This window comes from Maylandia zebra, linkage group LG8 (assembly GCF_041146795.1).
Source record: "Maylandia zebra isolate NMK-2024a linkage group LG8, Mzebra_GT3a, whole genome shotgun sequence".
In the NCBI taxonomy this organism is placed as follows: Eukaryota; Metazoa; Chordata; class Actinopteri; order Cichliformes; family Cichlidae; genus Maylandia; species Maylandia zebra.
In genome coordinates this window covers 5,931,242-5,957,619 of record NC_135174.1, presented here as the reverse complement: position 1 = coordinate 5,957,619, position 26,378 = coordinate 5,931,242, and the positions used below count along the sequence as shown (strand labels likewise).

The window sequence follows — 26,378 nt, the reverse complement described above, 5'->3', positions numbered from 1 at the left end:
TCTTGTTCCTGTTGTGTTGTAGTGCCTGCGCCTTCTGACACGCACCTTCAATACTGAATACAACCAGCTGGTGAACAGCATCAGTGACTGCAAGGTGAGAAATAATACAAAGAAATTAAAAAATAGCCTTTCTGTGTCACATCAGGGAGTTCCTATATTGACGTCTACCTCATCCTGCTGTTGTTTCACTTCAGCTTTCTCTCATCTCACCGATCGGACGTGATCCATCCGTGACGAGCTTCAGCAGTGCCACCCTCACCCCTTCCTCTACCTGCCCCTCTCTCGGACTCCCGCTGTGGCTCCATGGGCCAGAAGTAAACATATTTTTAGGAACATTGACCTCGATCTGCAAACGGTTATTGACAGGTTATCTATTTGATTCTAACTTGGTGTGATTTGTGTTAAAGGACCCCTGAGAACAGCTCACGTGCCTCCAGTCCCTCCTGCTCAGACTGTGAAAACTTCCCGATGGTTCCCACTCTGGAGACCTCCTACCTTGCGCGGGCTGCAAAGAACGAGTTCCTGAACTTGGTGCCTGATATTGAAGAAATGCGACCAGGGTGAGTAATGCCATATTAACCCAAATACTGTCACTATGACATGTGTCTCACAGACCAAATGTAAGTCGACACTCATGTTCTCTAGTTCAAGCAGAAATGATGTGGATCGATTCAAATTCCTGAGCCTGGATGATTTCAGCTGGAAACAAACCAACTCTGCTTCTTCCTCAGATAATTCAGTTCAATTCAATTTTATTTATATAGCGCCAAATCACAACAAAAGTCGCCTCAAGGCGCTTCATAGATACAGAGAAAAACCCAACAATCATATGACCCCCTATGAGCAAGCACTTTGGCGACAGTGGGAATACCAAGGCGTTCCCAGGCCAGCTGAGAGATATAATCTCTCCAGCGTGTCCTGGGTCTGCCCCGGGGCCTCCTCCCGGTGGGACATGCCTGGAACACCTCACCCAGGAGGCGCCCAGAAGGCATCCTTGTCAGATGCCCGAACCACCTCAGCTGGCTCCTTTCGATGTGGAGCAGCAGCGGCTCTACTCTGAGCCCCTCCCGGATGGCTGAACTTCTCACCCTATCTCTAAGGGAGAGGCCAGCCACCCTTTGGAGGAAGCTCATTTCTGCCGCTTGTATCCGCGATCTCGTTCTTTCGGTCACTACCCACAGCTCGTGGCCATAGGTGAGGGTAGGGACGTAGATCGACCGGTAAATTGAGAGCTTCGCTTTTACACTCAGCTCTCTCTTCACCACGACGGACCGGTGCAGCGTCTGCATTACTGCAGCTGCAGCCCCAATCTGTCTGTCGATCTCCGGCTCCCTTCTCCCATCACTCGCGAACAAGACCCCGAGATACTTGAACTCCTCCACTTGGGGCAGGAACTCATCCCCGACCCGGAGTGGGCACTCCACCCTTTTCCGGCTGAGAACCATGGCCTCAGATTTGGAGGTGCTCATTCCTGCTGCTTCACACTCGGCTGCGAACCGTTCCAGTGCGTCCATAACCCTCCATATTTATTTAACCTTAAATTTGAGACTTTTTGTCATGTGGATTTATTTTTTCATTTCCAAAAGGGAAGCAGGTCACCACAGAATGTCTGCTCAAACATATTTATATCCAAATAACATGTGTAATGCATGCATGCATGCATTCACATATTCACACACAAACAAACTATGAAAATGTCAACATTGATTCCTCCCTCACAGGTCCTCGGCTTTACTGAGGTTGAAAAACCAAAGCCGGCAGAAGAGAAACCGACACAAACACAGTCAGAAACGTCGTCGTCGTCGCTACAGACGCCAATGCAGACACGGATGCAGACGCAGACGCAGATTCAGCAGCAAACCAGACTGCCGGGCTACCTGCTCAAGGTGGTAACAAAGCGAATAACTGTGATCTGACAGGGAAATTCAAGGTCTTAGCTCCAGAGTATCTCACACCAAACTTCCCACCACATATTAGATTAGATTAGATTAGATAGAACTTTATTAATCCCTCGGGTGGGTTCCTCTGGGAAATTCGATTTCCAAAAAAGCACAGCACCGACAGAAGTTACAGAGTTATACACACACACATATATATAAATAAAATATACGAAGGGGATAAATAGAATAAATAGGAATAAAAATAAAAATACAAGTGAATTGCACATTTCAAGTATTGAGTCTATTGCACTGTTGACTATTTACAAAAGTATTGCACAAAAGGTATTGCACAGTGAGGTGAAGAGGCACTACAGCTTAGTTGTTCCCCCCTCCTTTGTCCTCCTGTTTCCCCTCCCTCTCCCCTCCAGAGAGGAGTTAAACAGTCTGATGGCGTGTGGGACAAAGGAGTTTTTAAGTCTGTTAGTTCTTGTCTTTGGGAGAAGCAACCTGTCACTGAACAGACTCTTCTGGTTGTTAATGGCCGTGTGCAGAGGATGCCCAGCATTGTTCATAATGTCCATCAGTTTCTTTAATGTCCTTTTCTCTGCCACTGTCACCAGAGTGTCCAGCTTCATGCCGACCACAGAGCTAGCCCTCCTGATCAGTTTCTCCAGCCTGGATGAGTCCTTCTTTGCTGTGCTGCTCCCCCAGCACACCACAGCATAGAAAAGTACTCCAGCAACCACCGACTGGTAAAACATCCTCAGGAGCTTCCTGCAGATGTTAAAAGACCTCAGCCTCCTGAGGAAGTACAGTCGGCTTTGGGCTTTTTTATACAGGTGCTCTGTGTTATATCCAACACATAGCTAACACCTTAAAACAGAATTAGTAGAAAGCAGATTTATGCAGCAGGTGAAAAGTTCAGTGTCAACAAAAGCGTAACATCATACATGTTCTAAATGTTTAACATATTTGAGCGTTTGTTGCGTCTGTTTGTCCTTTTTCTGTATTCTTTCCAAAAGATGCAGGAGGCCTTGTAAATACAGATTACTACTGAGCCCTTCAGTTCCTTAAGACTTTGAATCCAATCATTCAGTGGATGTTAGTTATGAGAAAGCTATTACCAAATGAAAACAAACTAACATTGATACATTCAAAAAGGCCAATGCAGAGTTATGTTAGCCATATTAGCTGTCTTTCATCTGTCTTTGGTTCATCGTGGCTTTATAACACGCAAGTCTTCTCTGGCTGTTCACAGTGTCTGAAACCCCAGACCGACGAGGACGATGTCCACGCCAAGTTTGCCAAACTACTAACTGATCTGAACAAGGCTGATGCTCCATACTCCCTCAGTCTTGCCAACAGACTTTACGGGGATCGGTCCTACACGTTTCTCGAGGTGTGAGAGGAAACCTGTTGTTACTTAGACTTACAATAAATGACTAACCTGTGCAGTGAGCCCTGTTATAAGTCATGAGGCCAAAGCTGTGCACGTTTCTCCCTGCTCCCTGGATTTTCACTTACACAAAGTTTAGGACAGTAATGCTAATTTAATACCATGAAGTTGGCTACATCTAGTCAGTAGTAGTGGTAGTACACGTTCACTGTATTTACTGGAAACATTTCACAAGAATATGTTCTATGATAAAAAACAGACAAGTCTTCATAAAACACAGCAATAAAATAGAAACATTTGCATTAAAACTAAATAACACAAAAACAGTAAAACTGAAAAAATAGAACTAAACAGATAAAACAAAAATGAAATATAATCATTTTACAGTTTTATTTATTTACAGTTCATAACAAGAGACAAGGCACCATTTCTCTCCTTTGTGTTCCAGTCATCACAGCAGATTAAACTTTTAAAATATTTGCAAATAGTATAAAGAAATATATAAAGAAGTAAAACACTAATTTATTAATACTTAGAAATACTAAAATGTACATTTGTCAGCAAAAACTGCTGCCATCTGAACCGAAACGTTACAAACCAGCTTACCCACAATCTGTGTATTTTTCTATGCTGGCTACTTAAATTGGCATCCAACAAGCTATTTGCTTTAATCTTTTATTAGACAAAGGCTGACTGGTTAGTTCAAGCTTCAACTGCATCCAAAGGACTGAAAATGTTTTAACACAGTGACTGAACTTGATTGAAGTCTCCGTAGTTTGTTGAATCTGTTTCGAGTGACTTATTTTCACAATTCCAGGAATTTTTAAAAGGCACCAAAAAGCATTACAACGCTGAGCTCGAGTCTGTGGACTTCAAAGGAAATGCAGAGGAGGCCAGGGTCCACATCAACAGCTGGGTGGAGAAGCAGACACAAGGTAAGCATAATGTAACTTTAAATGATCTCCACTGTAAATCCTTGGGGATCAGTTGTGTTGTGTTCAGTTGAGACATTATTACCGGATTGTCCACCGTCCACATTATTTTCTGTTTCCAGTTCTTCCAGTCTAATTTCTATTCAGTATTAAGCAGCACTATCTCTGGGTTTTACTGTTTGGTTTCATGCTATTAATAAAACCATCACAGCAGTATGTTGCTGTAAATAGCAGGCCAATTCTTCTATTCTTATTATATTATGTGATGGGTACTTCTACTTTGATCACTTGTGTCTTTAACATATTTTTATTTTTCAGGCCCATTTAGGATTGGCTGCTATTGATTCTATATCTTTATATTATCTTAAGTGCAGCAGGAAATTCATTCATTGTTTTTATAAAAGCGCGATACAAATACAGGCCATTTATAAATCTACCATCTATAATAATAGGATACAAGGACTTTCTATGAGGGTTATAGGACTGTGGTGCCACCTGCTGGAAATGAGACAATCTTAATCCCAGTTGAAAGAAGACATTATTTTTGTAGGAGCCATTTTTGGGTTGATACCTTATGTTGCCGCTAGAGGTAACCTTTTTAAGTTTCTTTTTTTTAAACTTTATTTAACAAACAATGAGTATACAACATACGAACAGATGAAGTATACAAAACAACAGAACATGAACACAAAAAGCCAAGAGTAAAAGAAAAAGGTAACAATTATAAGAATACACGCAAAAATTCACATACATGTATTGTTTTGAGAGCCTTTGTGTATGGAGTGCCAGGACTGCCATAATGCATTAATTAAATACACCATTAAATAATTAATTAAATGTGTCAATAATTAATTAAAATTGGAATTAATTAATTAAATAAATAGTTATGACACATGTAATTAATTAATTATGTATTTCACATTTTAATTAATTATTGACACATTTAATTAATTATTTAATGATATATTGATTTATTTCATTTTGGCAGTCCTGGCGCCTGGCTCTCATCTTGAAATAATTTTATCTGTCAGCCTCACCCATCAAACTCAGGGGGCGGGGTTAACGCTGATCGAGTCAAAACCATTGCTTTGGCCTGGTGGCCATTGTTTCTAGCACACAACAACCGGCATGTGGAAGCTAACAGAACTGAGCTTTGAAAAACCCTGTTTGTGTGTTACCAAATACCGTTTTAATATTTTTTTAGCCGAGAATGTAGTGGTTTAATCTTCATGTGTCTGGTCGGTTTGTCAAGATACAGCCTCTTTGCAAAAGTGTTTCGATGATTTCGGAGATGTCTGCCCAGTCTCACGGCAAAGCGTGGGATAGACCCGCTCGCCTCGCAAGCAATCCCACCGACAAAGCGCAGGCCCCGGTACACAGCTGTAGTAACCCCCGCTGACTTCTTTTACTGAGGTTATATTTATCGGTGTTTTATTTCCTGATGTTCTTATGTGTCCTACGTGTTTCAGTCGCCAATTCTGAATTATAACTAACATTAAAAACATGTTTAAGGAGGAGAGAGAGCAAATAAATCTGTTTAACATCTGATCTTTGGGTTTTTGTTCAGTAATCAGCGTGACCTGTGTATAAACGCATAAAAGAGATAACGTGGGTGTTTCTGTCATGTAGTAACTGCTGGCTTTAACTGTACAAAGGTTGTTCGACACTATGAAACACATACAGACTTCATGATGTTCGGCTAATATTTTTATTGCGAATATTAATCATGAGGGTAAACGGCCCTGTACACCACGGAGCGAGGTCAGCATATCCACGATATCCACGATAGACTCAGTCTGCCTTCACATTTGATATGAGGCCAGCACGTATAGTGGCTGTGTCCTGTTTTAAGATCATACATGTAAAATTGTTGTCTGACCTCCGTCGATCCAGCCGCTCAGTCCGTGGTTACCATGGTTACTGCATAAGCAGCTATAATGTTAACAGCTGGCACTGAGGAAACCTCCCGGCAGCATGGGTGTTTATGTTTTTCATTGCAAAAGAACTGTCTGAATGGTCAACTGAAGTTAACTTGGATAAATTATAGTTAAGGAGTATCACAGATAACGCCTACGTGAGCTGTGCGACTGTTCGCCACTACACTGAAATAGGGAGGTCCTATTAACATGTTTAGTTTTAAAGGACACCTTCCTGCCTTTAGTCTCCTTCATGAGCAGTATTTTCTTCTAACATCCAGAAGTCTGCACCATGTGTTTCATAGTTTGTAACAAGCCTTTGACAGGTAAACATAAGAGAGAGAGAGAGAGAGAGAGAGAGATGACATAAGAAGAGAAAATGCTCTCAATTATGGAGACAGGCAAATGGTTCATTTATGTTTGATGTGTGTTTATTCCTCCCTAAATATCGTCGGTGAAGTTTGCCATGCACGTCAGATTTTCCTGTGCATTTTTATACCTCTGCCAACAGAGAGAGAGGAAAAAATCACATTCTAACAGACAGCTGGTGCTTAGAATACAGTTGAATAACTATTAAAAAACAGATGATATAATATTTCTGTCCAGCTTGCAGACTTCATGATGAACATGCTGTTGCAAACTCTGCTTCTCTCGGTGGAAATGCGCCTTCTCTTTCCTCTTTGTATAAAAACACTTTAAAAGTCAGTTTCATCTCAAAATTCACTGTTAAATCCAAAACACACCAGATAAAGAAAAGCGAATAGTTCAGTCTAACACATGTGCCAGTGAACCATTAAACGTCTGTGAAACTATGCAGTTATGAAACGTAACTTTAACCTCAGCCAAACCGATTTGCTCAGTTGTAAATAAAACAGCGAAGTAAACGTGACCCGACAGACAGAACCTGAGTGAATGAAGTCCAGCGTTTAACCACTGAGAGCTAAAACTCAGCTGAGGTTTGAAAGCTGTGTGCTGGTGATTGGACATCAGCCGCTGATGAAGCTGGTTTGCCTATAAAGGGCTCTGTAAGGAAACAAGCTCCAGCAGCTCTGCGCTCGGGGAAAACACTATATTTCCTTATCTTGTGCAGAAAAATGCGCTGACATTGCGTTATATCGAGCACTGGCTGCCCAGTTAAACTGTGACTATCACCAGGTAACGTAGGCGTGTTTCTTGAATTAGCAGCAGGTGTTAAACAGCTGACAGATGAGGAGGAGGATGCATGCAGGTAAACTGAGGGTCTGCTGAGCTGATCGCTGGTTTCGTGAGAAAAATGTCAGCTCGTTCTTTATGTTACAGAAGCACAGAGACACAAGACCAGGCGGAAAGAGACGATCGTTCGGTGAAAATGAGAATCTGCGAATGCAACATGTGGAACACGGAGAGTGAAATATGTAAACAAACCGGTTAACGTAACCCCCTGGGTGCACTCTGCATGCTAATTGTTAGCAGAGCTAGTGAAATCTCTGAAAACATCTGAGCACTTTTGCAAACATGTTCTATGTTGACAACCTGACCAGACATACGGCGCGACATTCGCGGCTAAAACACTGTTAAAAGTGTAGCTGGTGACAGAAAAACGGGGTATTTTAAAACTACACCACCACCATTGCTGCCTGTGATTTGATCTGCATTCTGGGATACCTGGCTGCCCCAAGTCTACACAAGCAATCGATTATCTAGGATCGACCTGTTTTGACTTACTTTGCACGGCAACCAATCAAATGTTAGAGAATGGGCTGCATGGGCAGCGTTAACCCCGCCCCCTGAGTTTGATGGGTGAGGCTGACAGATAAAATTATTTCATGACGAGAGCCAGGCGTCAGGACTGCCAAAATGAAATAAATAAATATATCATTAAATAATTAATTAAATGTGTCAATAATTGATTAATTAAATGTGTCAATAATTAATTAAAATGTGAAATACATAATTAATTAATTAAAATGTGAAATACATAAATAATTAATTAAATGTGTCATTAATTAATTAAATGTGTCAATAATTGATTAATTAAATGTGTCAATAATTAATTAAAATGTGAAATACATAAATAATTAAATGTGTCAATAATTAATTAATTAAATGTGTCAATAATTAATTAAAATGTGAAATACATAAATAATTTAATGTGTCAATAATTAATTAATTAAATGTGTCAATAATTAATTAAAATGTGAAATACATAATTAATTAATTAAAATGTGAAATACATAAATAATTAATTAAATGTGTCATTAATTAATTAAATGTGTCAATAATTGATTAATTAAATGTGTCAATAATTAATTAAAATGTGAAATACATAAATAATTAATTAAATGTGTCAATAATTAATTAATTTAATGTGTCATTAATTAAAATGGGAAATACATAAAATTAATTATTTATGTATTTCACATTTTAATGAATTATTGACACATTTAATTAATTATTTAATGGTGTATTTAATTAATTCATTATGGCAGTCCTGGCACTCCATAGTGGTTACATATGATTAGAATAATTCAAATGCAGTAAGTATACACGTTTTTCATATAAATATAGTCTAGAACTTAATTATTGTCTGTAGCCCACATAATTACACACTTTAGTTACATAAAACATGTGAGTTTCTGTATAGCCTGTATAATAAATAAATATGTAGCCCAACAAGTATAAAATCCAGAAAGCTACACAACATGGGGCGGTTCATTTACCAACACAAGTCTAACTTATGTTTCACACTGTTAGAAAACAATCACATTGTTACAGCTTAAATGACACAAAATGTCAGAAATCTGCACTGTCATGAACAAAAATTTAAACCTAATTTTTCATGATTTGTTGGATGAACCCACTGAGGTCTGAAATACAATCGGCCATTTTTGACTCCTTTTGAGTTGACGTTTGTATTTCACCCTCAGATTGTTTCATTTTATTTTTTCCCCTTGCCTTGTTTGGTGTCATTCTTTTCAGCTCAACTGAATTTAGTTGTTTTTTTCACTGACATACTGCATTAGTATTACTGATCTGAAATCACACAAAGAACTTAAAATCCTAGTAGTATTTTTTTACTGTAAAAAAAAACACAGTATATTTTTATAACTTGAAATGCAAATATAAATTGTACATTTTGTAAACATAAACAACTATTTATCTAAAAATGCAGCCAATACACCTGCCGTTTTTGTTTTCTTTTTCATTTTGTATAAGAATTTAAAAATATTGCTACAACTAAAATGAGAGAACAATTAGGTGTCGCAATAAGATGCCCCACAAATGATGTGTGCCAGTAAAAAAAAGTTTGTCCACCAAAAGACAGAACAGCACAGGGATAAACCTGCAGGCCTGATAACAGCAGGTGTATCACTCCGCTGGTTTTCTACTTAGTGACAGTGTTTACATTGCAAATGTGCCTTTGTGACATTCATTAGTGCCCTACCTGACACACAAAACAAAACGACTACACAACAGAACAACTACACAACACAACACACTAAGTAAACACTCCACACTAAACGTCACAAATCTCCCACATCTAAAAACTCTCTCGCTCTCTCTCTCTCACTTGCTTGCTCTGTCTCGCTGCCGTTACCGTCACTCCTAAAACTTTTCCCTCTTCCTAAACAATCAAATCCCACGCGTTGACTGTTTTTTTTTAATTGGTCGACATGGTACATTTAGGAAAGTGGTGGCTTTTTTTCTTTCTTTACTGTTTTCGTGCTGTCCTTACAGAATGCTTAAAACACACACAAAAACGTGACGACAGTATTTAGAACAAAGCGTGGCTTATATATATTATCATAACTCTGGATTTACTGGCCTGTAATTGAAATTTAAAAACTTTGAAGTCCGAATTTTCAATGTGGCTGAAATAGAAACTCAGCATGGCTGCAGTCATGTGATTTGGAGGTGCAGCGTGTCCGTAGACCACAGAGGGTTAATAACACTCACCTTCCTTCCATTTCCAGAGTGTAACATCCACCCACCTGTGTAAAAAGCCAAATTCCCATGGTGTTGTTCAGAATGTGCTCTGGCACAATCATAAGCATCGCTTGCTACTGAAAACAAGAAAAAAGCCGGTCCTGCTATGGGCTGAACCATTTGTTAATGGTGGAGGGGGGTAACACTATGCAATATTTTCAGTTTTAGCATTTATATTCACTGTTGACTGTAACTACACTCAAACTGTTAATGCTATCTTATTTTAATAAACAACACTGTCATATGCAAAACTGGGGTGGCACTTGGGGTGGCAAGGGATCATTTTAGGGTGACACTTGCCACCCCATGCCACCCTTCTAGGTCCGCCCCTGTCACTGTTATAGATGGATGAGTTCATTGACCTACTTGTGAATCTAGAGAAAGTTCCTCTCCTGTTTGTCTCCTGGTTTGCTTCTGCAATCTAAGATAGATATTTATGCACCGTAGCTACAATTCTCTATAAATATACTGTCCGTTCACGGTTGTAGTCCTGCATTCATTATGCGGTTTAAAGTCAGTTGGTTATCCTTACATTTCTTCTACAGTCTCGCACCCCTCAAATTCATAGTTACTTTGGATTATACTGAGCTTTTATATAGTCATCCCCATGTCAGAAAGCTTCCGCTCAAGTCTAATGCTATGAAAGCATACAAACTGTACTTTGTTTTTATTTTGCTGTGTTGCATTATGCATTTTTTAAATCTATATATACACATTGTACTGAAAACATCCTTGGAATCGCACTGGTTGCTTGCAAGTTGCCACAGTTGCTTGTAGTTTGCATGGAAGACTCCAACTTGTCTGTAAATACTTGTAAGCTCATGACAAGTGCTCATGTATGATTTTTAGTGTGAATGTAGTAACTTAACAGTTTTGGTAGTAATACAAACTAATGTATGTTCGTTGTGTGTGTGTGTGTGTTTGTAAGGAAGCTGCAGTGGCACCTAAAAATACAGCCAAGGCTACGGAGGCTGTTGAACCAATTAAAGGTGCTGCAGTTGACGGTGAGCCAAAAGTCTTGGCTTCCAAAGCAGAAACGGCCTCAACCACGCAGATTTGTATTTAGATCAGCTGGGTAATTTGCATCCTATCTAAACTACCACTATTGAACTTAACTACATTTCCTCTATTCCAAGACTCTGTGACTGCAGAGAAGATCTCAAAGGATCAGCCGGTCGCTGTTACCCACCCAACATTTTGGGAGCGGATACAAGAGCAACTGCGTCCAGAAAGAATCCGTAAGAAATCCCCAAAGATCTGTATGAAAGATTTCTCAATGTGAAGATATTTTCTATTTTATAATTATTTTTTTGTTTTTCTTTTGCTCTGCACTTCACAGGTTGTCTCAAGACAGTCAAACTTCCCAATTCAAAGGTAACATTAAAAAAACACTGTAAGAAAAACATGCTTTATCAAAGTGGTTAAGTTTTGATCTGAAATAGTTCAATTTGTTTTACAAGTTTGTAGTTGGGTTATATCTCATTGTCAGGTGACGCTCAAGTAGGTGTAAATGTAGAAAAATGTTAAAAATTCACTAGGGGTGTCACAATACCAGAGATTTTGTAGTCAGTATAGACACCAATAGAATTGCACTATTCTTGGTTACCAATTTAGTATTGTAATAAAACAATTATCTCATGTACTAACACATACTAAAAGTCCTTTATTGAAAAGCTAGTTTAACATGTTCAAATTATATGCTCAGTCATCCAGGACATGGTGGTTTTGAGTGCTTAAAAAGGTTTTTCCTTCCCAAGTTTGACATGTGCAATAGTGCTGTTTACACATTGCCTTTTGTGAATCAGTTATCACTGTTTATGGATCCACCTTAAATGAAAAGTACTTTCATAGCTGACTCTTACTGCCTTTTTTGTCAGTGAGTCAAGGTAGAGCTGCACTACGTGAAAAAAAGAAAGAAAAAAAGAAGTAAAGGAAAATTAGCATCAGAAACATTTTGTAATAGGTACCTGATTGTGTTCATAGTTGTAGACAGTGCTCAAAGTGAGGTTTATAAGTTAATGTTTGCATTTTTCAGATTTCTGTCTGGAATTGTAAACTGATCCTGAAATTCTTTTCGTTTGCACAGCTTGTTTCGCTTGATTACAAGGTGCTGTTAATAAGCAACCTGCCAGAGTATCACGATGGCTGTTATGCAGAGGAGGACATCGCCGGTCTGCTCACTCGACACCGATTTGAGTATTACGACGACACGATCTACGTTATACCACAGGCACGCATGGTAAGCACCAGTTTGCATTGGGCTGGGTTATGACCTTCATTTTAATGGCGCTCTAAATCTCTTTTGTAAGATGACCTAGCTAACATTTAGTTAGTTAATACATATTTTGTGAGTGCCTGTCTTCATGGTTATGCAGTACAAATCAGTGTTTGGTTGTTTGTTTTTCCTTCAGGCTTTTGCCCTCATGCCGACAGCAGTGGCAGCTAAAAACATCGTGCTAGTATCAGAAAATCATGATTTTATTCTCAATGGGTCTAAACTTCGACTGCAGGTTGAGAAGGGCAACATTTTAATGACGCCGGTAAGCACTGTGTGTAGATAATGCAATCTACTGTTGTGACAGATGTTATTAAAATTATTTGAAAATATTTGTTTCTGCTTGTTTATTTAAAGTGTGATTATAAATGTAAAAAAATATTTCTTTTTGTAGAAAAAAAATACCTTTAAGCTGAAATAAATCGAACCGAATCCGAAGTGATGTAATGATTTTGAACTGTTTTTTTCCTTTCAGCTTGAGTTTTATAAGTCTCTGATGAAACGGCTATGCTATGTAAGTAATGCACATATCTCAGAAACAAAGACTGCACTAGAATACCTTTAGATTTATTGGTCAGAGTATAAAGTCATAACTGGAAGCACTCACATCCAAGTCGAAACACCTTGAAAAATGGGGACATACCCGGTTTTCTCGAAGCAGCAAGTGACTGACAATGGAGCACGATTAATCTACATCAGGAACATCTCGCCAGGCGAGTCCCGGGATCTCAGAGAAGCTTTGAAAAAAATGGATTGTGTAAGAAACTACCTGCCTCTTCTCAACAAGGTATAAACACACTCATAAATGCCAACAAGTGCATGTGTTAGAAGTCTGTGAAAGGCTGTATGAGATATGTGCTTGTGTAAGTGTAATCTTAACCATACAGAAAAATTGACAGATTAACCACACCAAACTAAAGGACATGCACCAACCTTCATAAATCCATCCTTACAAAGAGATAATGTGTCTAGATTTGGATGCTACTTATCTTGAGGAAAGCACAACTGCAAAACTATAGCGATAGTAAAGAGAGACTGCCGATAAGCTGCTCGCTGAGCAATTCTTCATATGCTCATGCGCACTAGTATTTATCACATTACAGCATTAGTGCAGGGGTCATGTTGAGCATGGCTCCAGTGCATCATTGAGCCAGGATTTCTGACTTTTGAATCCAGTGAGCTCCACAGTAAAGCTGTACTTAGTTCACTCTTTCCACGTGTGCTTAGCACTTATTTTCTAACATTTACAATGTGAAGGTAAAATGTTCAGAATACATTTTCTTTCTTGTGTTTCAGGTGTTTATCGAATTTCAGTCTCTTCGTGATGCTGATCGCCTTGGCGTTTGGTACAGCCTTCTGAAACGGGCCACCGGCCACAAATTGTCAAGGCTGAAAATACCACAGTGTGGATGTACCTCACTGCGTAAGTGTTTTTTAAATGGGATTTTAAACAAAGATGATTTAAATGAATAAAAAAGATGGGTTAAGTTAATGGAAGGTCATCTGGTAAGACCTTTCTTTCGCTTTCTGTTTGTGAAACACTCGTGAATAGATTTTTCAGTTCTCCCCTGGGCTGTGGATAAAGTGCAGACAAAACTGCTGATTTATTGTTGTTCACAATAAATCATTGTGACACATTCCCTCAACTTTTATCCACTAACACTGTGATTCTGGTTCCCACAAATCCTTTGATGCTCATTTGCCTTATTATCTCTCTGACCTCTTTTCTGGCCCCTCCAGAAATCTTTGCTCCATCAGTGGTCAATTTCCTTCTGCTTGTCTCTGCCCCAGACACATGAACCAGAGCCATTACTTAAACTGCACTTTTTCAGTCTGGCATTTGATCTAACCCACTAATCATTGTTTTTCTGATGTCTATGATACCTTGGGTATCTGTAAAGGTGCTTAAAGTTCAAATAAAAGTCAAAACATTGATATTACTGGATCATTGTAAACATTAAAAATCAGGAATCCTTGAGTAAATACCAAGAGGTGTCCATTTTTCCAAATACTCACCTCAAAAACCACATTTCTTTTTTTCTGCTAAACTTGGTTTCATTTTGTCTTCTCTATGTGGTCAGTAATAATAATAATATATATTTTTTTAAAAAGTACCGCAAAGTTTCTCTTCAAATAAACTTTGGGCTTTCTGCAAGACACAAGGTTCAAGAACCAATCTCAAGGTTCTACGTTCTCCACGATCATGTTGACCGGTTTGCCAGAAGGAAACTACAGACAGGAGGATGTCACCAAGCTGGTGTGGCGTTACGTCCCTGATCAGACTGTTCAGACTCTGTACTACAAAATAATCGTTTTATCACTGCAGAGGAGGGTGAGGAGTAGACCCAGCAGGCTGATACAGAGAAATTTGCATTTGCAAATTGAATTCAATTTAATGATTAATATTGAATGTTTCCTCTGCATCATTTTTCCCCTCCAGGCCTTTGTGTTTTTTAACAGCTGGGATGCGTGCTGCGATTTCGCCAGGGATTACCTTAAAAATCCAGTTACTGTTGGAGAGTGGACGCTCAGAATCCACATTGTTTTACAAGACATGCTTCCTGGTACAAGTGAGGTATGAAAATGGAGCAATCGGGGGCTGTTAAATCAGGGGCATGCTCCTGTTTCACTCAAACTATTCAGATCCCAATCAAAACAGATTTCTCCTCTAAGGAGTGAGCACAGCATCATCCTTCTCTGGGCTAATATTAATAGAATGAGAATACTTTATTGATCCCTGGGGGAAATATATTGGTTACAGTACAAACAGTAACAAAGACAGATACAAGAAGTAAGGAATAGCACAATATATACAATATATACATACATATAAGTCACTTATTGATAAATATCTGAATAAGAAATGGAAAAGCTAAAAATATGCATGAATTTCAAATCAACTATTTATTGTTACTTTGTCTGTATTTGTTCCTTTTTGCAACAGCAGCACAAAAGCTGCATGAACTTTATCCACTTTTCTGTTCATAGGCGACAACCCACGTCATTCCGCCACCACTTTAAATTTCCACAGAGCTCCTTGTGAAGTCAGCCCCGTGTAAACTTTAAAGACCCAGACATAGGTTATAGAGTGTTTTACTGACTATTAAGTAATGCCCTTACTTATTTTGAAACTTCAGTCGCTGCTAACCTTCAAGCTTCAGCGTTTCCCATCTCAAGTTTCCTTGTGGGCTAGCTATTCAGGAGCTTTCTGAGAACTCTCTCCACAGCTACATGTTAAGAGGAATTGAGGTCTGACAACTGTTGCGGAAAGTCACTGAGTGTTAAGGATGGTGAGTTAGTGAACCCAGACGCGGACCTCTCGTTAAAGTTGAACAGTGTCTTTATTTACAGTGAAGCCAATCCACAGTTATCCATAGTGCAAGTCCCTTCAGTGCTCCTCTCCCCGTCTCTCCTCGTGTGTCCACACAACTCCCGTGAATCAGTGACGTCTCTCCTTCCGTCTCGTTCGCTTCCTGGGAAAAGGCAAAACAGCCACGATTAGCCTCCCTCCGCTATCAAACACTTGCTTTACCCTTGCTGAGCTCGAGTCACTACCAGGCTTGGTGCAATACTCCAGCGCTGTCTGTCACTCAGCCACACCATTAAATAGCTCTGCCAACGACGGTGGATGATTGGCAGCAGCTGGCGAGGAATCAGTCGCAGGTGGGACAGCAGGTCAGAGCGGCAGCACTTCCGGCTCGGAGATCTCCCATTGCTACGCGACCGCGTAACAATCTCAGCGGAGCAGGAGAGGAAAAAACAGAGCGAGAGAGAGGAGAACAAACACACACATACACACAGGTCGCCGGTCGGGGCACCGTCAGACCTGACACTGAGACTCAAATAGCATCAAATAGTTCCTGCAAAACCTTGGTTATATGTTGTGTCGTTACTGTCCTGAAGTATGAATCCTTTGCCACAAAGATGCAAACCAGGATCGAGTCACTTCTCACTTACAGTGGAGTCCAATATTTATCTTATTAAATGTGGTCAATAGAACATTAAAAACACTCTAAGCAGGAGGAGAGTTATTCAGTATTTATTGTACAAACAGAGGATCAGTGATTGATGTAATCCCCTTTCATCTTCTACTCTTTTCACAGGAGAGCATGTATAGAAGCATGATGAAATGGAGCACCACTGTAAGGCAGCAGTCACATAAATCTGTCTTGTAAAAGCAGCAGGCTCGGGTCTCCCTGATCTTAACGCTGGTTGTTTTTCAGCATGTTCTGGAGTCGGAGTCTCTGGAGGACCAGCTGCTGAGTGTGGAGGTCTCCGAGGTGAATGTGGACCTTGTCATGATGATCATGGAAGTGGTGGCGTCCATTGCTGCTTTTGTCAGATTCTTGCCGCTTGCCAACAGGGTACGATTTCATAAACACGTGCAACTTTTTTATGTTTTACAGAAGGCTGCAAGGCTTGTCATGGTGTCTGCTGTTCTTTTCATATTGAGAAACATTTTAAATGAGTCTGAAGGAGACTTTGTTTTTTTAACACGAGTTGAGCAAGTTTAAATATTCCATGTACAGACAGTCCCTGCGGCAGGCAATCTGAATTTGACATGCCTTTGCAAACACTGGTGAAGAAGGACTGCCTGAAATGCAGCAAGTTCTCAACCAAGTAGTAATCTTATGACCTGTTCAGCCTTTTGTCCTGGCCCATCGAGCAGGGGAGATCCCTGCAGTTTGAGGCAGCGCTAAGTTATTCTTTTAGTGTTTCTTGCCCAGTGGTTTTATTGTTCAATCAAAAACTTTGCAAAAGTATAGAAATATGTTTGCACTTATTTCCCATTTGCAAGTTTAAAACCCCAAGATTTTTTTTTCTTTGCCTTGTACTATCGTACAGGGCAGTAGAGAAACTCGCCAGGACAAATTCTTTATCGCCCTGTACAATACAAATCGTGCCTGTAGCACACCCATTGAGTACCACTGTGTTGCTCAAATATCCTTTCTGTTTTCTCAGATATGCATTGAGATGGCCGAACCTGGTGGATTAACACAGGTGATGGAGAGCAAAGTCACCAAGGACTATTTATCTGCTTGGTAAGTGTGTCCCACAATCAGAAGTGAGAAAAAGAGGAAATTTATTTTACACTGTGTTTGTTCATTTTCTTTAAAGTGTCTTCATGTCTGTCTGACCTTGTGCTTTTTTTCTCTCCTCTTCATAGGAGTAAAGCTGGACGTATTGAGTCGTGAGTATCTTTCTTTTTCAGGTTTAGTGGCAGAGTCAAATATACCATACACTCCTCAAGGTCGTCTATAGTAAACAGTTCCCAAAGATGCAAAAAGAGAAGAATGTGATTTAGATATAAGCAACTCTAGATTAGGAATTTGAAATGGAATTTCTTATTTCACATGAACATTTTGTGACAACAAACCTCTTTTCGTGGTAACCTACTGGCATCTTTGCTTTTAAATTCCGTTTGAAGAGCCTGAAACAGCGTCTGCAAGACTCTGGTGACAACAAAGTTAACCTCAAAATGAAAACCAAGAAGACCGCAGAATCGACTGATGCAGTGACCAAAGGTGACTGCCAGGCGGAGAGCCAGAGGACCGAGGAGGAGGCAGTGACCCAGCCCGATGCTGCAGCCGCCCCTGCTGGACAGCAGCCAGAGCCCAAGTGTCCTGATGACGAGACACAGGAGGGAGAGGAGAATGATGGATGGAGCATGGCCGACATTAAAGGTACAAAGAGCTGCTTTAAATCAGCAAAATACACCGCTCTGACAGCCAAAACACAGTAAAGTGAATATAAAAAGAAAAGTTGTGATATTTTATGGCTCTGATCTCATATTTGTGCTCCTCACTGTGCTACAGACATTCAGCCTGGTGGTAGTAATATATTTTACATATGTGGTGGTTAAAAAAAGCTCCGTTGGTGCGATGACTATATCCCACACCATCACCAGCCTGAGATTTTGATACAAGGCAGGATGGATCCAAGATTTCTGACCCTACTATCCTAATGTCACAGCAGAAACTGAGATTCAACAGACCAGGCAGCGTTTTTATTTTACAGCGTTGCTGAGCCTGTGTGAATTGTACCCTCAGTTTTGCGTTCTTAGCTTAGAGAAGTCGAACCCAGTGTGGTCTTCTGCTGCTGTAGCTCATCTGCTTCAGTGTTGGATGTGCTGTGCGTTCAGAGATACTCTTGTGCATTGTAATAAGTGGTTGTTTGGCTTGCTCTGGCCTTCCGGTCAGCGTGAAGCAGTTATTTCATTCTCCTCTAAACTCAAAAATGCATTTCCTCCAGGGAACTGCCACTCCCTGGATATTTTCTGTTTCAGACGATTTTATGTAAACCCTAGAGATGCTTCTGTGGGAAAATCCCAGCACATCAGCAGTTTTTGAAATGCTAAGATCAGCAAACATGCCACGTTTAAGTGACTTAAATTATTTTTCTTCTTCATTCTGATGCTCAGTTTGAATTTCAGCAGGTCATCTGACCATGTCTACATACCTAAATCACTAAGTTGCTGCCATGTGATTGGCTGATTAGAGAGTCACATTAATGAGCAGTCAAACAGGTGTACCTAATAAAGTGGCCGATGAAGGTTTCAGCTTTTCAAGTAAATCGAAATCATTTGTTCAATTATTATTGAGTTATAATTGAATGTTTAAATATTTTATAAACCCAGTGGCTCCTGTAGCAGATTTGTTGATGATTAACGTGTCGCTCTTTTCATTTTCAGTTGTGGGTAAACGCAGGAGGGAGCTTGTCGGACCTGAGGCAAAGCCATCTCGCTCTCAGTCTCCGTGTGTTGTAGCAGATTTCAGACTGCCTCAGTTCAACCCTAACAGCCCCATCGGTCAGACACACACACTCTAAATTCAAATGTGTTGTTAATACTTGTCTAATCTTCCTGTTTCTGCTTCTCTGCAGGTCAGGAGTTTGTGGTCCCTAAATCAGGATTTTTCTGTAACATCTGCTCTGTTTTCTGCCTGAATGAGAAGACCGCCAAGGAACTCCACTGCTGCAGCCAGAAACACTACGACAACCTGCAGGTACGCACGCACATACATATACACGATTCAGCACACAAAATCACACTGTTGGCCTAACGATGTTTGTTTTCTCGCTTTTCTGTTTTTTTAGAAATATTATGAGGAACGTCGACAAAGAGCTACAAAAACTTTGTCTCAGACGTCTCCAGGCTCCGGTTCTGACTGATGGACCTGATCTACTGTATTTTTAACACATAACTGTGCAGAGTGTATGTATATATATATGTATATGTGTGTGTATGTGTGTCCTGGATGACTGTGTACATGTTTGGGGTTTTGTGATTTGTTTCTTCCAAACGGCCGGCCGAGAGAACGTTTAAAAAAAAAAGGACATTTATCATTTCTTCTCCAGCCAGCCAGCCAGCCCTTCTCATGGTTTTTCCAAAGTACACAGCACAGCAGATTCTGCAATATTCTTACACACTAATTAAGCATTGGAAACCTACCTACTCCTTTGTTCATTGTAAACAATTGTACTTTCTGTAAAGTGGTTTGAATTAAAGAGAAAAGAAAAGTATGTTTTGTTTTGTTTTTTTTCTTCAAGATCTGTTCACATGTACTTAGCAAGAGTGAGTACACAGCGTTAAAAAATGGTACTTAGTGTAGTGAGGAAGGCGAAAAGCAAAGAGAGCATATGAAGGTAATATTGAAGTAGGCGCAGTTTTGAAGTGGTGAAAGGCAAAGGCATGAGTGCAAGCGTAATAAAAGGTAATAGGAGAGATGTCGAGCAGGCGGAGGACTTGGCTGGAGCAGGAAAAGGCAAAAGGGGAAACGCGAATGCGCATCCCCGCGCCCGAAGCTAGGGCCGTGGCAGCGAGATCGTGGGGGTTCGAACTGGCGGCGCTCTGTACCAGAGTGCTCTGCCACACATCATACGCCAAACGGCCGGCCGAGAGAATGGTTAAAAAAAAGGACATTTATCATTTCTTCTCCAGCCAGCCAGCCAGCCAGCCCTTCTCATGGTTTTTACAAAGTACACAGCACAGCAGATTCTGCAATATTCTTACACACTAATTAAGCATTGGAAACCTACCTACTCCTTTGTTCATTGTAAACAATTGTACTTTCTGTAAAGTGGTTTGAATTAAAGAGAAAAGAAAAGTATGTCTTGTTTTGTTTTTTTTCTTCAAGATCTGTTCACATGTACTTAGCAAGAGTGAGTACACAGCGTTAAAAAATGGTACTTAGTGTAGTGAGGAAGGCGAAAAGTAAAGAGAGCATATGAAGGTAATATTGAAGTAGGCGCAGTTTTGAAGTGGTGAAAGGCAAAGGCATGAGTGCAAGCGTAATAAAAGGTAATAGGAGAGATGTCGAGCAGGCAGAGGACTTGGCTGGAGCAGGAAAAGGCAAAAGGGGAAACGACAATGCGCATCCCCGCCCCCCAAGCCAGGGCCGTGGCAGCGAGATCGTGGGGGTTCGAACTGGCGGCGCTCTGTACCAGAGTGCTCTGCCACACATCATACGCCAAACGGCCGGCCGAGAGAATGGTTAAAAAAAAGGACATTTATCATTTCTTCTCCAGCCAGCCAGCCAGCCCTTCTCATGGTTTTTCCAAAGTACACAGCACAGCAGATTCTGCAATATTCTTACACACTAATTAAGCATTGGAAACCTACCTACTCCTTTGTTCATTGTAAACAATTGTACTTTCTGTAAAGTGGTTTGAATTAAAGAAAAAAGAAAAGTATGTTTTGTTTTGTTTTTTTTCTTCAAGATCTGTTCACATGTACTTAGCAAGAGTGAGTACACAGCCAGCCAGCCAGCCAGCCAGCCCTTCTCATGGTTTTTACAAAGTACACAGCACAGCAGATTCTGCAATATTCTTACACATCAATTACACATGGAAACCTACCTACCTACTTCTGTCTTCATTCTAAACAATTACACTTTCTGGAAAGTGCTTTCAATAAAACACAAAACAAAACCATCTTTTCTTTGCTTTTTTTTATTCAACATCTCTTCACGGTGTAGTGAGGAAGGCCAAAAACAAAGAGAGCCTACCAAGGTAATATTCAAGTAGGCGCACTTTTGAAGTGGTGAAAGGCAAAGGCATGAGTGCAAGCCTAATAAAAGCTAATAGGAGAGATGTAGAGCCGGCAGAGGACTTGGCAAGAGCAGGAAAAAGCAAAAAGGAAAGGCGAGTGCACGTCTCCCCGCCCCCCAAGCCAGGCCGAGAGAAGGCTTGAAAAAAAAGGACATTTATCATTTCTTCTTCAGCCAGCCAGCCCTTCTCATGGTTTTTCCAAAGTACACAGCACAGCAGATTCTGCAATATTCTTACACACTAATTAAGCATTGGAAACCTACCTACTCCTTTGTTCATTGTAAACAATTGTACTTTCTGTAAAGTGGTTTGAATTAAAGAGAAAAGAAAAGTATGTTTTGTTTTGTTTTTTTTCTTCAAGATCTGTTCACATGTACTTAGCAAGAGTGAGTACACAGCGTTAAAAAATGGTACTTAGTGTAGTGAGGAAGGCGAAAAGCAAAGAGAGCATATGAAGGTAATATTGAAGTAGGCGCAGTTTTGAAGTGGTGAAAGGCAAAGGCATGAGTGCAAGCGTAATAAAAGGTAATAGGAGAGATGTCGAGCAGGCGGAGGACTTGGCTGGAGCAGGCGGAGGACTTGGCTGGAGCAGGAAAAGGCAAAAGGGGAAACGCGAATGCGCATCCCCGACCCCCAAGCTAGGGCCGTGGCAGCGAGATCATGGGGGTTCGAACTGGTGGCGCTCTGTACCAGAGTGCTCTGCCACACATCATACGCCAAACGGCCGGCCGAGAGAATGGTTAAAAAAAAGGACATTTATCATTTCTTCTTCAGCCAGCCAGCCAGCCAGCCAGCCAGCCAGCCCTTCTCATGGTTTTTCCAAAGTACACAGCACAGCAGATTCTGCAATATTCTTACACACTAATTAAGCATTGGAAACCTACCTACTCCTTTGTTCATTGTAAACAATTGTACTTTCTGTAAAGTGGTTTGAATTAAAGAGAAAAGAAAAGTATGTTTTGTTTTGTTTTTTTTCTTCAAGATCTGTTCACATGTACTTAGCAAGAGTGAGTACACAGCCAGCCAGCCAGCCAGCCAGCCCTTCTCATGGTTTTTACAAAGTACACAACACAGCAGATTCTGCAATATTCTTACACATCAATTACACATGGAAACCTACCTACCTACTTCTGTCTTCATTCTAAACAATTACACTTTCTGGAAAGTGCTTTCAATAAAACACAAAACAAAACCATCTTTTCTTTGCTTTTTTTTATTCAACATCTCTTCACGGTATAGTGAGGAAGGCCAAAAACAAAGAGAGCCTATCAAGGTAATATTCAAGTAGGCGCACTTTTGAAGTGGTGAAAGGCAAAGGCATGAGTGCAAGCCTAATAAAAGCTAATAGGAGAGATGTAGAGCCGGCAGAGGACTTGGCAAGAGCAGGAAAAAGCAAAAAGGAAAGGCGAGTGCACGTCTCCCCGCCCCCCAAGCCAGGCCGAGAGAAGGCTTGAAAAAAAAGGACATTTATCATTTCTTCTTCAGCCAGCCAGCCCTTCTCATGGTTTTTCCAAAGTACACAGCACAGCAGATTCTGCAATATTCTTACACACTAATTAAGCATTGGAAACCTACCTACTCCTTTGTTCATTGTAAACAATTGTACTTTCTGTAAAGTGGTTTGAATTAAAGAGAAAAGAAAAGTATGTTTTGTTTTGTTTTTTTTCTTCAAGATCTGTTCACATGTACTTAGCAAGAGTGAGTACACAGCATTAAAAAATGGTACTTAGTGTAGTGAGGAAGGCGAAAAGTAAAGAGAGCATATGAAGGTAATATTGAAGTAGGCGCAGTTTTGAAGTGGTGAAAGGCAAAGGCATGAGTGCAAGCGTAATAAAAGGTAATAGGAGAGATGTCGAGCAGGCGGAGGACTTGGCTGGAGCAGGCGGAGGACTTGGCTGGAGCAGGAAAAGGCAAAAGGGGAAACGCGAATGCGCATACCCACCCCCCAAGCCAGGGCCGTGGCAGCGAGATCGTGGGGGTTCGAACTGGCGGCGCTCTGTACCAGAGTGCTCTGCCACACATCATACGTCAAACGGCCGGCCGAGAGAATGGTTAAAAAAAAGGACATTTATCATTTCTTCTCCAGCCAGCCAGCCAGCCAGCCAGCCAGCCCTTCTCATGGTTTTTACAAAGTACACAGCACAGCAGATTCTGCAATATTCTTACACACTAATTAAGCATTGGAAACCTACCTACTCCTTTGTTCATTGTAAACAATTGTACTTTCTGTAAAGTGGTTTGAATTAAAGAGAAAAGAAAAGTATGTTTTGTTTTGTTTTTTTTCTTCAAGATCTGTTCACATGTACTTAGCAAGAGTGAGTACACAGCGTTAAAAAATGGTACTTAGTGTAGTGAGGAAGGCGAAAAGTAAAGAGAGCATATGAAGGTAATATTGAAGTAGGCGCAGTTTTGAAGTGGTGAAAGGCAAAGGCATGAGTGCAAGCGTAATAAAAGGTAATAGGAGAGATGTCGAGCAGGCAGAGGACTTGGCTGGAGCAGGCGGAGGACTTGGCTGGAGCAGGAAAAGGCAAAAGGGGAAACGACAATGCGCATCCCCGCCCCCCAAGCCAGGGCCGTGGTAGCGAGATCGTGGGGGTTCGAATTGGCGGCGCTCTGTACCAGAGTGCTCTGCCACACATCATACGCCAAACGGCGAGCCGAGAGAATGGTTAAAAAAAAGGACATTTATCATTTCTTCTCCAGCCAGCCAGCCAGCCAGCCAGCCAGCCCTTCTCATGGTTTTTCCAAAGTACACAGCACAGCAGATTCTGCAATATTCTTACACACTAATTAAGCATTGGAAACCTACCTACTCCTTTGTTCATTGTAAACAATTGTACTTTCTGTAAAGTGGTTTGAATTAAAGAGAAAAGAAAAGTATGTTTTGTTTTGTTTTTTTTCTTCAAGATCTGTTCACATGTACTTAGCAAGAGTGAGTACACAGCCAGCCAGCCAGCCAGCCAGCCCTTCTCATGGTTTTTACAAAGTACACACCACAGCAGATTCTGCAATATTCTTACACATCAATTACACATGGAAACCTACCTACCTACTTCTGTCTTCATTCTAAACAATTACACTTTCTGGAAAGTGCTTTCAATAAAACACAAAACAAAACCATCTTTTCTTTGCTTTTTTTTATTCAACATCTCTTCACGGTATAGTGAGGAAGGCCAAAAACAAAGAGAGCCTACCAAGGTAATATTCAAGTAGGCGCACTTTTGAAGTGGTGAAAGGCAAAGGCATGAGTGCAAGCCTAATAAAAGCTAATAGGAGAGATGTAGAGCCGGCAGAGGACTTGGCAAGAGCAGGAAAAAGCAAAAAGGAAAGGCGAGTGCACGTCTCCCCGCCCCCCAAGCCAGGCCGAGAGAAGGCTTGAAAAAAAAGGACATTTATCATTTCTTCTTCAGCCAGCCAGCCCTTCTCATGGTTTTTCCAAAGTACACAGCACAGCAGATTCTGCAATATTCTTACACACTAATTAAGCATTGGAAACCTACCTACTCCTTTGTTCATTGTAAACAATTGTACTTTCTGTAAAGTGGTTTGAATTAAAGAGAAAAGAAAAGTATGTTTTGTTTTGTTTTTTTTCTTCAAGATCTGTTCACATGTACTTAGCAAGAGTGAGTACACAGCTTTAAAAAATGGTACTTAGTGTAGTGAGGAAGGCGAAAAGCAAAGAGAGCATATGAAGGTAATATTGAAGTAGGCGCAGTTTTGAAGTGGTGAAAGGCAAAGGCATGAGTGCAAGCGTAATAAAAGGTAATAGGAGAGATGTCGAGCAGGCGGAGGACTTGGCTGGAGCAGGAAAAGGCAAAAGGGGAAACGCGAATGCGCACCCCCGCCCCCCAAGCCAGGGCCGTGGCAGCGAGATCGTGGGGGTTCGAACTGGCGGCGCTCTGTACCAGAGTGCTCTGCCACACATCATACGCCAAACGGCCGGCCGAGAGAATGGTTAAAAAAAAGGACATTTATCATTTCTTCTCCAGCCAGCCAGCCAGCCAGCCAGCCCTTCTCATGGTTTTTCCAAAGTACACAGCACAGCAGATTCTGCAATATTCTTACGCACTAATTAAGCATTGGAAACCTACCTACTCCTTTGTTCATTGTAAACAATTGTACTTTCTGTAAAGTGGTTTGAATTAAAGAGAAAAGAAAAGTATGTTTTGTTTTGTTTTTTTTCTTCAAGATCTGTTCACATGTACTTAGCAAGAGTGAGTACACAGCCAGCCAGCCAGCCCTTCTCATGGTTTTTACAAAGTACACAACACAGCAGATTCTGCAATATTCTTACACATCAATTACACATGGAAACCTACCTACCTACTTCTGTCTTCATTCTAAACAATTACACTTTCTGGAAAGTGCTTTCAATAAAACACAAAACAAAACCATCTTTTCTTTGCTTTTTTTTATTCAACATCTCTTCACGGTATAGTGAGGAAGGCCAAAAACAAAGAGAGCCTACCAAGGTAATATTCAAGTAGGCGCACTTTTGAAGTGGTGAAAGGCAAAGGCATGAGTGCAAGCCTAATAAAAGCTAATAGGAGAGATGTAGAGCCGGCAGAGGACTTGGCAAGAGCAGGAAAAAGCAAAAAGGAAAGGCGAGTGCACGTCTCCCCGCCCCCCAAGCCAGGCCGAGAGAAGGCTTGAAAAAAAAGGACATTTATCATTTCTTCTTCAGCCAGCCAGCCCTTCTCATGGTTTTTCCAAAGTACACAGCACAGCAGATTCTGCAATATTCTTACACACTAATTAAGCATTGGAAACCTACCTACTCCTTTGTTCATTGTAAACAATTGTACTTTCTGTAAAGTGGTTTGAATTAAAGAGAAAAGAAAAGTATGTTTTGTTTTGTTTTTTTTCTTCAAGATCTGTTCACATGTACTTAGCAAGAGTGAGTACACAGCGTTAAAAAATGGTACTTAGTGTAGTGAGGAAGGCGAAAAGCAAAGAGAGCATATG

General features: G+C 40.6%; 3 protein-coding genes across 5 annotated transcripts; all 3 read left to right on the top strand.

The window, feature by feature from the left end:
• The first annotated feature begins 32 nt into the window (after window positions 1-32).
• LOC143419776 (leukocyte elastase inhibitor-like) lies at window positions 33-4,697 on the top strand. 2 transcript variants are annotated; one of them, XM_076887225.1, is made up of 6 exons: window positions 33-94; window positions 195-314; window positions 408-560; window positions 1,722-1,886; window positions 3,139-3,279; window positions 4,094-4,697. In XM_076887225.1, the coding sequence occupies exons 2-5, from the start codon at window positions 304-306 to the stop codon at window positions 3,143-3,145; spliced, it is 336 nt and encodes a 111-aa protein (XP_076743340.1). In that variant the 5' UTR covers window positions 33-94; window positions 195-303; the 3' UTR covers window positions 3,146-3,279; window positions 4,094-4,697. The 2 variants fall into 2 exon arrangements, with proteins under 2 accessions (XP_076743340.1, XP_076743339.1); XM_076887224.1 differs by lacking the exons at window positions 33-94; window positions 195-314 and having other exon boundaries at window positions 410-560; window positions 4,094-4,691.
• Window positions 4,698-10,911: 6,214 nt separating this feature from the next.
• Window positions 10,912-15,234, top strand: LOC143419992 (uncharacterized). Its single transcript, XM_076887855.1, has 10 exons — window positions 10,912-10,926; window positions 11,019-11,094; window positions 11,227-11,328; window positions 11,430-11,464; window positions 12,177-12,329; window positions 12,502-12,630; window positions 12,841-12,879; window positions 13,027-13,152; window positions 13,662-13,788; window positions 14,806-15,234. The coding sequence occupies exons 1-10, from the start codon at window positions 10,912-10,914 to the stop codon at window positions 14,820-14,822; spliced, it is 819 nt and encodes a 272-aa protein (XP_076743970.1). The 3' UTR covers window positions 14,823-15,234.
• A 227-nt stretch (window positions 15,235-15,461) lies between these two features.
• On the top strand, window positions 15,462-19,758 carry LOC106675267 (uncharacterized). 2 transcript variants are annotated; one of them, XR_013099774.1, is made up of 8 exons: window positions 15,462-16,507; window positions 16,589-16,729; window positions 17,328-17,407; window positions 17,533-17,556; window positions 17,794-18,049; window positions 19,057-19,173; window positions 19,248-19,369; window positions 19,461-19,758. XR_013099774.1 is itself a non-coding variant. In XM_076887223.1 (4 exons), exons 1-4 carry the CDS (start codon window positions 17,845-17,847, stop codon window positions 19,533-19,535), a joined length of 519 nt encoding a protein of 172 aa, XP_076743338.1. In that variant the 5' UTR covers window positions 17,797-17,844; the 3' UTR covers window positions 19,536-19,758. The 2 variants fall into 2 exon arrangements, 1 of the variants encoding a protein (XP_076743338.1); XM_076887223.1 differs by lacking the exons at window positions 15,462-16,507; window positions 16,589-16,729; window positions 17,328-17,407; window positions 17,533-17,556 and having other exon boundaries at window positions 17,797-18,049.
• Window positions 19,759-26,378: the final 6,620 nt, after the last annotated feature.

Excerpts from the sequence above, each read along its gene's own strand:
- LOC143419992 (XM_076887855.1), top strand. Across the intron at positions 12,631-12,840 it reads GCAACATTTTAATGACGCCG|CTTGAGTTTTATAAGTCTCT; the intron begins GTAAGCACTGTG and ends TTTTCCTTTCAG. Across the intron at positions 13,153-13,661 it reads ACCTGCCTCTTCTCAACAAG|GTGTTTATCGAATTTCAGTC; the intron begins GTATAAACACAC and ends CTTGTGTTTCAG.
- LOC106675267 (XM_076887223.1), top strand. The coding sequence starts at position 17,845 with ATGAAAACCAAGAAGACCGCAGAATCGACTGATGCAGTGACCAAAGGT. Across the intron at positions 18,050-19,056 it reads GAGCATGGCCGACATTAAAG|TTGTGGGTAAACGCAGGAGG; the intron begins GTACAAAGAGCT and ends TTTCATTTTCAG. Across the intron at positions 19,174-19,247 it reads CAACCCTAACAGCCCCATCG|GTCAGGAGTTTGTGGTCCCT; the intron begins GTCAGACACACA and ends GCTTCTCTGCAG.
- LOC143419776 (XM_076887224.1), top strand. The coding sequence starts at position 1,818 with ATGCAGACACGGATGCAGACGCAGACGCAGATTCAGCAGCAAACCAGA. Across the intron at positions 1,887-3,138 it reads TGCCGGGCTACCTGCTCAAG|TGTCTGAAACCCCAGACCGA; the intron begins GTGGTAACAAAG and ends GGCTGTTCACAG. Across the intron at positions 3,280-4,093 it reads GGTCCTACACGTTTCTCGAG|GAATTTTTAAAAGGCACCAA; the intron begins GTGTGAGAGGAA and ends TCACAATTCCAG.